Source organism: Crocodylus porosus, unplaced genomic scaffold (assembly GCF_001723895.1).
Source record: "Crocodylus porosus isolate Cpor-Errol unplaced genomic scaffold, CroPor_comp1, whole genome shotgun sequence".
NCBI classification, from domain to species: Eukaryota; Metazoa; Chordata; order Crocodylia; family Crocodylidae; genus Crocodylus; species Crocodylus porosus.
The window spans coordinates 1,856,941-1,869,530 of NW_017728917.1; the positions used below are offsets into that span (position 1 = coordinate 1,856,941).

General features: G+C 41.9%; 1 protein-coding gene across 2 annotated transcripts in view; it reads right to left on the reverse strand.

Moving 5' to 3' along the window:
- LMCD1 (LIM and cysteine rich domains 1) overlaps positions 1–12,590 on the reverse strand; it is a 66,217-nt gene that overhangs the window by 18,761 nt on the left and 34,866 nt on the right. For both annotated transcript variants that reach the window (XM_019536593.1, XM_019536592.1), the window contains exon 3: positions 8,351–8,606. In XM_019536593.1, the coding sequence (XP_019392138.1) occupies positions 8,351–8,606 (256 nt within the window). The remainder of the gene's footprint in view (positions 1–8,350; positions 8,607–12,590) is intronic.

The window sequence follows — 12,590 nt, forward strand, 5'->3', positions numbered from 1 at the left end:
TTACATCTGTAGGAATCAATTACTTCGAGTCAAGAAAAGCTTTAAAATCAAAAAAGGGAGTACTTGCTAATGGGAAAACTGATTTAGGTGAAACCACTATTCAATCTGTATTGTTCACCTGGTCTTGTGTGGGAAGCTGCTGGTCTGTCTTCTTATTTGACTGTAAGTTCCAAGTGCCATAAGCTAGAATATGGCCACAGCAGGTATAAAATGCTAACAAGAGTTGTGTGACAAATTTGCTGCCTATTTCTGAGCTATTGAGAAAGCGGCCACCAACAGCTAGTTGGCTACTGGCCATTATAAATGAACACATCAGAGGCAAGTCTAGCATATGACCAAAATCTACACCTTATAAATCTGAAGGATTGAATAGCCAGCACTTGGGCGCTATGTTAATAAGTTTGGGTTTTTCCCTTTAAACTGTTACGAGGAAATTACTTCAAGCTGTAGACGCTGTCAAGCAATCCTTTATTTTCCCCTCCTCTAACAGGAGGGAAGGACCTGTAAACCAATAGGCAATCGCATGACAGCTTAGCCTACAGCTTTAAAATTGATAGCAATTAACATTGTTGTGCTACCAATTACCTTAGAGGGATGACTTTTACCAACTTGATTTTTCATTACGGGGGGGCAGAATTTCAGAAAGCGTAATTAAGAACCCTTATGGTTCCTCTAACGAGAGGAATCCATTTGTTGCCAGTTGGCCACTTAATTGGAATCATAAAAAGACAGTGGTCCTAAGACAGGCTTGTTCCACCCTAAATTAACACTGGAAGGAGGATGTAGTCTGTACAGTTTGCTTGTTTCTGGCATGGAGCTTAAAGGAAAGGGAGTTTCCCATTGGAGGCCTTTTTCCTATTATAGTGTGAAGAGCTAGCAGGCAGCCAGTTGGCTGTTTGCCATTAGTTTTAAAGACCAGTGTTCAGCTGCATTGGATTTGCTTCTTACTTGGTCAGCATTTGCAAGCTGAATAGTAATACAATGGAAAGACTATTAACCATTTACTGTTGATCTTGCGGAGGTATAGGAAAGTACAGAATGTTAAACCCTGAACAGCCAATTAAAAGTTATAAAACCCCCTGTGTAAGTCTCCTCCTCAGGCATCTTTAGAGAGATGAAAATATTCTGTAGGCACTTGGCAGTCACAGTGGGATTTCATACCACCAGTCAATACATGGGTATAAAGGAAGACGATACGACCTCAAAGTGAAAAGTCAAATTCCCCATTTACTTCCATAGGGTCTGAATTTCTCATATTTTTGGAACTATAACTGATTACAAATGGCGGTATTTATCCATCAAGGTATGCCTATCCTGTCATAAGGCAAGTGGATAGCTAGTTACTTTGGCCCATAACTTCCAAGTCCTCAAAAAGTTATAACAGGTTATAACATCTGGTCATTCATCAATGATCAAGAGAAACCTTACCACGACTTCCACGCAAGAACAAAAACAACCACTGGTCCAGCCTTCAGGAACATTTATCATAACGTAAGTCAAACTAGAGTGAGATAGCAAGTGTACTTTAGGAGAAATTCATGCATCACGTAGATGTAACCTCCACAAAAATAACTAAAGAGAAGAATATATTATCACAAGGCGACTGCAGAAAGAAGGGATAGTGGGGAGAAGAAAAAAAGAACCAAAAAAAAAATCAGTGCTGTATAGTCAAGAATGTTAAAATCATCTGTTGACCTAGTCTAGCTACAGAAAAAATAAAACAACTCCACACCCTGATGACAAACAAAGCAGTAAAATTTCTTCCTTACTGGAAGAAATGCCAAATTTAATAAATGTGCCAAAACTAATGTACTCCTATAGCCATGGGAGGAATACAAAAATTCCAACCCAAGACATCTTATTCCATCCCAATGCCAGCTGCTAGATTTTATTTTAATGGAAAAATGTTTGCAGGAAGCAAAAGAGGGTAGGGCAAGATCAAAGCCTTTCAAAACCACAGCATAGCCTTGCTCAGTTTGGCATTCTTCAAGATAGGGGGGATGAATTTTTGTGCTCCTAGAAGTCTCAACTGCCTCCTAGATTGTCTGAATTTTGCAACCTAAGTGCAAAACCAGTAAGGAAAAAAAAAAGGCGGGGGGGAAATCGCATCTGACACTCAAGACTGAATTGAGTGGCAATAAAAAGTTATGTCTCCTTTTCTGCTATTGTGCTTTATTATGTACTGTCAAATGTTTTATTATGTTGCCTCCACTTGGATAATTTCGGACAAGAATAGTTCTAGTTTTCACTACCCTAACTACCAATTTCCTCAAACAGTTATTTTATGAACTGTTCTCTTTAGTTTCCACTGGGATTTTGGATATCGATTTTATAACTTCTCCAGATGCAGCTCACTGAAGACAAGGCCTGAACTTCCTTCCATTACTAAACTAGCAACTTCAGGGCAACAATATTATTTTTAAAAAAAATCCCCAAGTTTCCACTTTGGTCCTCAGATGGGAAATGACTAGCCCTGGTTAGTTATTCAGTAGAGATCTTTCTGGCCAAAATCCCTTTCAAATTGTTACTGTTCTTTTTAAAATAAAATTTTATGGGGGGGGGAGGGGTTGCAAGTGTACACGTGCATTAATGTGTGGTTGTGACTGTGCATTAAGTTTAGTACTTCTAATATGAGGTACTACATAAAGACGCAGTAGCTAGTGCTAATGCACAGTAGAAACAGTGCACAATCTTTTTTGCAATGCTTAATGCATAGTAGACTAAGTCTACTGCACATTAGCACAGTTTTTTGCTGTGGTGTGCTAATGCACAGTAGAATTAGTCTACTGTGCATTAAGCATCTGATGTAGATAACACTTAACTAGAACCATTTTTTTTTGTTTTAAAAGAAAAACATGAAAGTTATTTTCAAACTTAATGAAGTGTTAAAAATAGTATTTTTCCCAGCAGCAACAAAAAATATTGGGATCTAAGGGTGTGTGTAGACAAAACGGGGCTCTAAATTAAAGTGGTGGGTTTAAAAAAAACACCGCTTCAATTTAGGGCTGATTAACCCACCATGTTGTGTGCACACCCTGCTGACTTACCTGCCTCTCCAATGGGGAGGGGAGGACGAGCTGCCGGTGGGCAGAATGGTCCCTGGACTGCAGGGGGGGGGGTGCTTCTCTCCCCGGCAGTGCCCCCCAGGTGGCCCCCACCTGCAGGCACCTGGCTCGAGCGGTCCTGGGGGCACCGCAGCCGTGGAAGGAAGCACTGGGCCCCTGCGCAGCTCAGATAGGCAGGAAAACTCCAGGGGGTGAAAAGAAGATCAGGCTCGCGGCTTTTCTTGGGTGGAGCCTGCTTTCCCAGGCTGCTGCCAGGCTGCCTGCAGGGCTTCCTACAAAGCTGTGGAGCTGCACAGAGCCTGGTGCTTTGCTCCATCACTGTAGAGGCAGCAAACCTAAAACTCCTCGAAGGAGTTTTAGGCTTGCTGCGCCCCAAGTCATTTAAGGTGCATTATACCTCTGAATTTCCTATAGTGACTGGAATGAATGTGCAATACACCGCTGAGGCATGCAAACACTGACACCATTAAAGCAGTGCAACAGCATTTAGCCCACTTTAAAGTGTTGCGCACATACTTCTCTCATTTCATCTACACACAGCCTAAAGCATGCTTTAGGCTGTCAAAAGCAGAAACACAACCATTTTCAAATCTTTAGCCTGCCAATCCCACAAGAACTTCACACCCTGCGCTTGAGTTGCAAGTCTGAACTTTAGGGTCAAACAAATTTACCCTGTATGATATTCTCCAAATGCTCAATTTTGTGCACATAAATGCAGTAGTGTAAACACATAATTACAAGTAGGCAAGTCTTGAGGTTCAGAACCAGGAAGGCCAATAGGGCTTGGAGCTAAACAGGGACTCGCGCTGAATGAGTAATTGAAAAAAAAAAGGGTGGGGATGGGGAGTCGCACACTCCACCCTAGGCAGCATACTGCAAGTAGTAGGGTTTGCTAGTTAGCTTTCATAGTGTAAACAGTAGATTTCTGGTAAATCTTAATAAAGCATGTTGCCTTGGAGGATTGCCATTATTGTTCTCTGGATTCCCCCAGCAAGCTCCCTATCTCCCCCAGGGACCTGTGAAAGACAAATACAAGTTAAACAACTATTCCAGCTCTATTAGTTCTTACAAAAGAGTAGGAGCACAAGGGAGCTACCAGTAGTAGCTCCATGCTTAAATAGCCAGATAGTCGAATAAGTGGGATGCTTAGTCCCTTATTACAACAGAGTGCTTACTCTGTTTTTAAAGACAGAATTTGGTTACAGAGTTGCTTGATTCCAACTGAATAACCACTTCTGGGTTTTTTTTCCTTCCATGCCAGAGACTTGAAGGGAGCTTAGTTTCAGAATAAATACCAAGTCTGCCTCACTGATTTGTTAAATTGTGTAATTTTATACTTGCTTCTAAATCCCTTTTGAAGCATTGGACACATTTTTGGAACAGCCTAAAACGTATCCTAAGTTAATTTAAAGGGAAAAGCATCTACAGAAGAAAGACTGCAAAATATGTAGTGTTTATGCGATCTCACCCAAACAAATGGCAGTTACAAACACTCTAGATATTTCTGTATTGTCTTATTTCCAAGTACTCAAAAATATACTTCCATAAATGCAGTATGTTCTAGCCAAGAACAAATACTGGGCAGAGGAAGGAATGTGCTTTCAAGACTTGGGGACTTAGATTTAAACAAAAACAAAAAGAAAAACCCACCACAAATCCTGGTGATATGGAACTTTTGCTATCTATTCTTTCTGTTTTTTACAGAACTCAAATACAAACTTCATTTCCATTTTTACTTGGCCTAGACTATGTTTAGCCTAAAATAAAAGTCTCAGTTTCAGTGCTGAATGTGATAGTGGTTATTTTGGCAGTCAGCGTATGCAATAGACATGAGAAGATTTAGAATTGATACAACTGGGTATCAGATAATAACAAATGTTCGTAGCAACTCATTTATAAGCTTAAAAAGGATAGATAGTTTATATAGTTCAGCCACGCTTCCATAACTTTTTTACATTTTTTTCCCCCTTGTGAAGGAAGTAGGAAGACGAAAACGGCACATTTTGGGCATGTCTACATGTCGCTGTACTGTGACATTGCTATAGTGCCATGCTTTAGTACTTCCTTTTGGCAGCACGGGCAGTAGGGCTGTGCAAAGCTTCGGGTGGTGATTCGGCTCGGAGGAGATTTGGCCCAATTCGGTGGCCAAATCTCTGAACCCGAATGAAATCAGGGGACCAATTTAAAGGTCTGAATCGATTCAAAGATCTCCGAATCTTCAGAGAGCTTTGATGATTCAGGCAGGCCCTGGTGGCTGCAGCTGGTAAGTACTAGGGGCAAGGCGGGGGGGCTGGGGGAGGGGACCATGGGGGGCCAGCCCCCAGCCCAGCCCTCCCTGATCCCTGCCCGCTCCCCCATGGCTACCCGGTCCCTTTGACATTCCTAATGATGTCTGTCACTACTGGAAACAGAAAGGCCACTAGAAGAATGGGTGCTCAAATAAACCCCGGGGACCCCCGCTCTCAGCTAGTGCCCCTCTGTTTCAGCCAGGTGCTCGCTGAGCTCCACCACTCGGACCAGCTCCTCTCCCTTGAAGGTGAAGATCAGTGTTAGGACAGCCGAGAAAACCCAGCAATTCTAGCCCCTTTGCTTTCTACCCTTTCTGATGCTACAGTAGCTGTTACTGTGGGAAGACAGACTGTTCCCTTTCTTGTTGATACGCGTGCTTCTTTGTCTATGCTTCATCTGTGGGCGAGGTAGAGAAAGGATAGCAGAAAGAGGATCAGGAGACAGGTGATGGGTACTGTGAGAAATAGTATAGCCCAGGTAGGTAACAGAAGCCCCAGGGCTGCCCCTGCCCACTCCAGCTCCCAGTACTTAAAAAAAAAAAGCCCTGGTGCTCACTGGGTGCTGTCAGATGGGGGGCAATTCCCGCTGCTCCCTACCCCTTGCTGCATGGGGGGCTCTGCTCAATGGCAGAGTTTCCACTGATTAAGATGAGGCCAGAATTTTGCTTGCTATCGCTTTAGATATTTTATTCACTTTATATTCTTAAATGTGAACCCTGAGGCATTACAGCACATCCCTGGGAATCTGCTCTTTGTGCCGCAGAAGATTGTTCCTATATTGTATATCCAGGCTCTGTGCAAACCACTTTTGTGCTGACAGTCAGTCTATTGAGGATTAAAATTGTGTTTGCTACTGTATTTCTAGAACAGGTGCTCAGAGAACCCCACTCATGCCTTTCAAGTGACAAAGAACTTTTTAAACGTGTACCATTAGGTCAGACATTCAATTCTGTAACATTAGAAGGTCACGCCGAGACGCTCTGTGATGTTTTCCAGTCACTCCACGCTGCTTTCCTTTTGCAAAATGGGACAAGTTTAGGAGTTTGGTTAACTCCTCAAGTCCACTGCCTCTATTGTTATGTGTTACTCCATGAAGACGACACCAAAAACTAGGCAAACACTAAAATACTGAGAGAGCTCTAGCGCTACCATATTCCAGACCAAGAAGAGATGCTGGATATTCAATTTAGAAATTTGCATAAGACTCCTAAATTTGAGAGATGGAGATTGTCAAAGAGGAGAAAGCTTTTTTATGAAGAGGAAAAGGAGGTAGTTAGCCATATGTTGCAAGCCAGGGAAAAAAGGCAGAGAAGAGTAGCCCTGTGTAGCCTAATTCAGAGATCCATAAGCCTTTGTGAGTAACATCTCACTTCAGAGTATCACATCAGATACTATGAAGGACTTCAACTCTACCCTACTTCTGTGAAGAGGAACTTATTTTACATTTGATCATCCTGGGATACATTGTTCATTTGAATGGGAACAGACTGGCTTGGATTTGCAGAGAGGTGAGGACCATTGGACTAATAAAGTCAGAAAAAAAATGAATAGATGCAAGCCATCTTTCATCTACATGAACGTAGATTTGCAGGAGTGTAGAGACCAGAGAATTCAGTGGAATTATGCAACAGTAGTAAGCAAGCAAGCAAGGGATTTTAATATGAGCAAGCATTTCTTAGGGCCCTTTAGCAATGATGTTTAGGTCATAAAAAGACATTTTTTAAAGGAGAGATAACTATGAAAAGTAAATCCAGAGGCCTAGCAGGACATAATGCTGCATCCCTATGGAGTTTTAGGGCCCCTTTGTGGTTCACAGATCAGGAAATGATCACTTAATCTGTTCCTAGCTAATGAAGACAGGGATTGTTCTTCAGGTTAAGCCCATGCTACCAATGGTGGCTTCAGAGAAAAAGGAAAATACTTGATGTTTAAGAAGGGAAAGCCCTCATTTCCCTGCAGTTAGGCTACTTTAAAAAAAAATAAATTTCAGACAAAAAATTTTTAAAAATGTAGCGTTAGCCTTAAATGCTACATTACTTCTTGCAGAATGAAGGAAAAAACCCTATATTTGAAATGCTGAGTTGAACAATTTAAGCTTGAGATGAAAACATCCAGGTCCCTTGAAGCGCTATACTCAACCACCTTTGTGTACATTTGCCAGCATTTGAAATCAGTCTTATGTAGGCTGACGTAAAAAGTCGCATCAAATCAGCCTTTGAGCCAGTCACTCAATATCCCAAGAAGAGAAAGAAGCTTTAACCAGCTAAGCAGGCCTCTAGTTAGGCCATGGGACAAAAATCTTCTCGTACTTCTTTAGAAACATAACACTGGAAAGGACCCCAGGGTGATCTAATCCAGTTACCTAACAATTACTCACTAACAAAACGCTCCCTAACAATTATCTGCCCTAAATTTTTCATGGCCTATTCCCTTCACTCGTGTGCCAGTCTTGTCTTTTACCATAAATAGCTGTTCTCCTGCTCTCCTTTCTGCCTATCCCGATATATTTAGAGAGATCGGTCATATGTTGTCTCAACTTTTATTTTGCTAGGCTTGTGACCATTCTGAACAAGTCCGAGAAGAATCGCTTTATAGTTTGTTTTTTGAGCCTAAGAATCTTGTGTGGGCTGCACACATGTCTGGACGGACAGAAGAGATGTGTTCTTCACTCAGTAATGTTTTTATTGGGCCTGAACTAGAGCAATGTGGTGAACTTTCCAGTTGTAAAATGCATTAATGTTTCTTCTAGAAGTGTAAGTGAACCTACAGAAGCCTACCAAAAGCACCTGTTCTTTCGCAGTCCAACCTCTACCTTCTTAGGCTACTTTTGCACTCGTGCGGTTTTTGGGAAAACCTAAGCGTTGCGTATGCGCGACGTTTTTGCTCTGCAAGAGAACCCGTGCATTTTACTATTTTTAATGGCAACGTTTCCAGCGTGGACATGTGCTCATTAAGAAACGTCATTCAAGTGGCAAGAGCTCTGTTAAATTATCTTACCAGTTTCTGGGTCAGTCCTGGAGGAGCCCACTCGTACGTTATAGTGTCAAATGTCGGGTCTTTCCGAGACACAATAGGGTTGGTGATGATCATGCGATTCCTTTTGTAGATACGAACTCCATCCCCACCTTTCACCCTGGCGGTGAGCGTAGAGTACTTTGACTCTGATAACAAGCGGCCAATTTTCCGGTCATCTTCTGCATCAGAGCTGAGGCTGTGATCTTCCTGGTTACATTTGCACGACTTGCATATTTTCCTGTGGGTGACAAGTGAGATCATCCTTTTGGTATAAGCTGGACCTCAGTAGGCATGTGCTCTTTCAAAGGCTCAACGCTGAACTTTAGTTAACTTGAAAGGTTACATATCAAATCAGACTGTGACACTAGACAAAAAGCTTTTGTGATGCCACAGTTCTGTTTGGGAATTCAGCATGATATGCCTTGAAGGACTTTGCAGTGGTGTGGAATATAAAACTTACTGCCCGCCCTGGCAAAAGCAGCAGATATACAGTAACAGCACACACCAATCAACTGTTCCCTCTAACCTGCTGTGACTGAACAGTCAGTTTCCATGCACTTTTAAGGGATTTTTAATCTCAAGGCAGTACAGGTCTTCAATATTAAAGTGTTAGCCTTTGTTACCAAGGTAGCTCTTGGAGAAGAGTAGCAGTTTATATGCTTTTCATTATACTAATCCCTATAAAAATAATAGACCGCCATGCTGCTGTTTCTTGGTAGAGATTTTAAAGCAGCTATAAAAGGAAAAATGGGTTAAGCTCATTGTTAGTGTCTTGCCAATGACTGGGGAATTTCACATTAGTCATTTAATTGATAATTTTGCCTGTACTTGGTAAATCAGCTGAAAAACCAAAGTAGTGACTCAACTGAATTTCAAAACTCTGTATGCATCCTCAGTGCTGAAGTCAAGAACTCAAGGCTGTATAGAACAAAGTTAGAGACCATATTTTTGACCTCTACTGTATTATTTAAGCATAAGTAACACATCTATGGAGGGTGAACTGTGTGATAGTTGAGTGCACAAACGCAACAGCGTACTAAGCTGCAACATTTCTTGCAAGAACCCAAGGCAGAATTGTTGGATTCATAAAGGAGACAGCTGCATAGTTTATTAGTGTAGGCGCTAGATTTGAACTCTGTTCAACTAGCAGAGAGATGTACCCGCTATACATGTTTAGTTTGTCTTTTGGTTTTAAGTTATGTCACTTTTATATCATTCAGGATACGAGGAAGTGAGTAACTGTTCATTAGTTTTCTATCTGGTCTGCTTAGTTAGGTCTCAACAGGGGTGCATTTAGATAGAGCTGTTAGACATTGATATTGTAATGGATATTTGCCTAAAGCTTTATCTTTTTAAAGTAAAATATTGAATAAAGTGTCTGGAAACAAGATCTAGTTCTGGCACTAAACATCTTGTTATGCTGCAACAGACTACTTAGAGAAGTTATAAATCCTTGTCACTAGAAATTTAATTGTAGGACAAATAAAATAGCATTTCAGTGAAAAGTAGATTTAGGATAGTTAATGCCAGCATATACACTTTAATTGCTAATGTGAGGTGCAAGTGTTGCTAACTTCCTGAAAAACAAAACGCTTTAAACCACTGCTCTCCCCTTCCCCCAACCATTACCCTGGTATGTCATCAAGGACAGAAGTGACAGCGACACAGCGCATGTTGGAACACTTCTTCAGGAAGCATGGAGTCATCCTTTTGGTTCAGACCTCCCTGCACAGAGAGGGAGCAGTGGCATACAGCATTTTCTTCTTTTTTAAAAGTAGTTTTCAAATAATTAGGTCTGCAGCCCCAGGTATAGCACACAGGATCTGCATTTCAGTAAATAAACCCATATGCAGTGCATCAGGTGGCTAACGTCTGAGTGGAGAGCATAATTACTTTGGCACCATGCCCCCTCCCGCTGTACCACTAAAGAGCATCAAGCATGTGTCTGCTGTTTTGCAGTTGGCAGATACCATGAGAGGATGTTGGCTCTTTCAGCTGCTTCACCAAGTTAGGAGGCAACAAGCTGTGCCACGGTAGGACAAAGAAAGTCCACCCCCATTTAGTATCAATGGATTCTCACCCTTGTTCCCACCCCCCAGGCGATGTTGAGGCAAAAATGAATCATTTCATTTACACAATTAGAAGCATTACGCGGCCTTCAAAACAGAATCTATCCTGGGACTTAAAAGGCATCTAAAACCCTGTCCAGAAAATCCATTGCACAGCACAATCATGTCTTGCGAGCAGTGAGGCATGGCTTCATTTTGAGGAATGCAAGCTTGCTGAGTCTGCTTTTACACCCAAACTTACATTTTATGTCAGAGTTTGGCTTTAGCTCAGACCCTGCTGCGTCATGGGCCCTAGTGTCACAATCCAGGTTTTTCTAGGGGTTTGAAAGTTGCCTGGCTCAAAGGGGTAAGTTATATGAAGCTGCAGAGTCACAGAGCCAGTAGATCGGTGCCCTTGTGGAATTCCTAGCAAATAAAGAAATGCCCCGTCTCCGTTAAGTTAGTACCCGAGAGCCAAGTCTAAACAGCTGTTTAGGTACCCGACTCCTACCGAAATCAATGGGAGTTTAGCATCCAGGATTGGTCCCTAAGCCCATCCCACGAGCTCTCTCTCTCCTTGCCAGTCTGCAGAACAAATAGCTGTATTAATTCTAAGGTAGGGTTTTTTTGGGTGTGGAAGTTTGATACAGCTCCAAATGCATCAAGATCTGCAGTCATCTGCTGGAACCAATCCCAGAGTCGGTGGTCTGGTGACAGATGCTTCTCCCTTACTCCTGGCTGGGGGAAGGATCAGGGTTTTTTTTTTAAAATAAAATGATGTGTTGTGGGGTTTTGTTTTTGGATATGTTATCTGTTATTATTTGGTTTCCCCTCATTTTTCTGTTTCCCCTCCCTTCCTAAAGACCCTAATGGTATGACTGGGATCTCAGGGACTTTACTCAATTGTAGTATATTAAATGTAGGATTTTACACTGAACAAAGAGCAACTATGGGGTATGCTTACACTGCAGTCACCAGAGTGTTGCATCTGAGTTTCTTTTATCTCAGATGGCTTCGCAGCCTACATGCAGCAGCAATTTGCTGCCAACCCCTCCATAAAGCAGGACAGGAATGCTCAGGTTATCCGAACTCCATGTTGCAACGGATAGATCATAGCAGGACCAGTTTAAAGGCCCTTTAACAAGAGTTCGATGAATAAGCAAGCATTATTGCATGTACCAATGCATCACTGTTTCTCCTTGTTATAATGTTTGAACTCTACCAGCAATCATATCAGTGAAAGGGGAAGAAGGGGCTAATAAATCACAATAGTGCACTAGATTAACATAGTACAGACTCAGAAATCCTCTGCCAGTGTTGTTTCACCTACAGCATATTGACACAGTGCTTTGTGAATTTTGGGAGGCACCCAAATCAAAAAAATTAGCCTGTTAAAAGTCTATTTTCCTTTGTCTTGCAGGGCTTAAAAGGCAGACAGGATAGTCTTACAGATTTAATATTACAGTTCATTGTATTAACAGCAGGCAGTCGCGCCACAGCTGTTAGAAGGGATTCTTGGCTCCAAAGCAGCCATAATGTAGATGAAGCAGAGGATTTGTTATTTGTGTAAGATGATGTATCACTTAGGCTTATAGTAATGGTTGGAGTATCCTCCCATCCGTCATCCAAATATCACTTTGAAAACAGTTCTAGGTAATGCCGTATCTTCAAACACTATGTGTGGAATAAAGCTGTTTCTGTCTTTTAGAAGCAGACTGTAAAGTCACCTATAAACGGAGCATCAGTTCCTCACAATGAAGATATCATTTATATGAAAAATGCATTCTTGAAACAAAGAATGAACTAAACTGATCCAGTTCTGTATGACTGTTGCCAGTGACCTCCCACTAATACTGGGAAGGGAAAAAATGAGGGGGAAGAATAGGATTTTTGAGAAGCCTATTCATCCTCTCTTGATCGTGGCTTCCCACAACTTGCAGCAGTCTCAAGTCTCAGGGCTTGTTGTGTCAGCCGCCCATGGCCATTCTTCTAAGAGAAGACTGTCAAACAAATCACAGGCATGTCCAGACCATACACCCCACACCGAGAGCTCTGTGTGTGGTGTGGGGCAGCGGAAGAGGAGTCAAGCTTGTCAACACACAGCAAACATTTTCTATGGAAAAAAAAGTTTCTCTTGACAAAACATTTGTTTTTTCCATGAAAATGCTGGGATT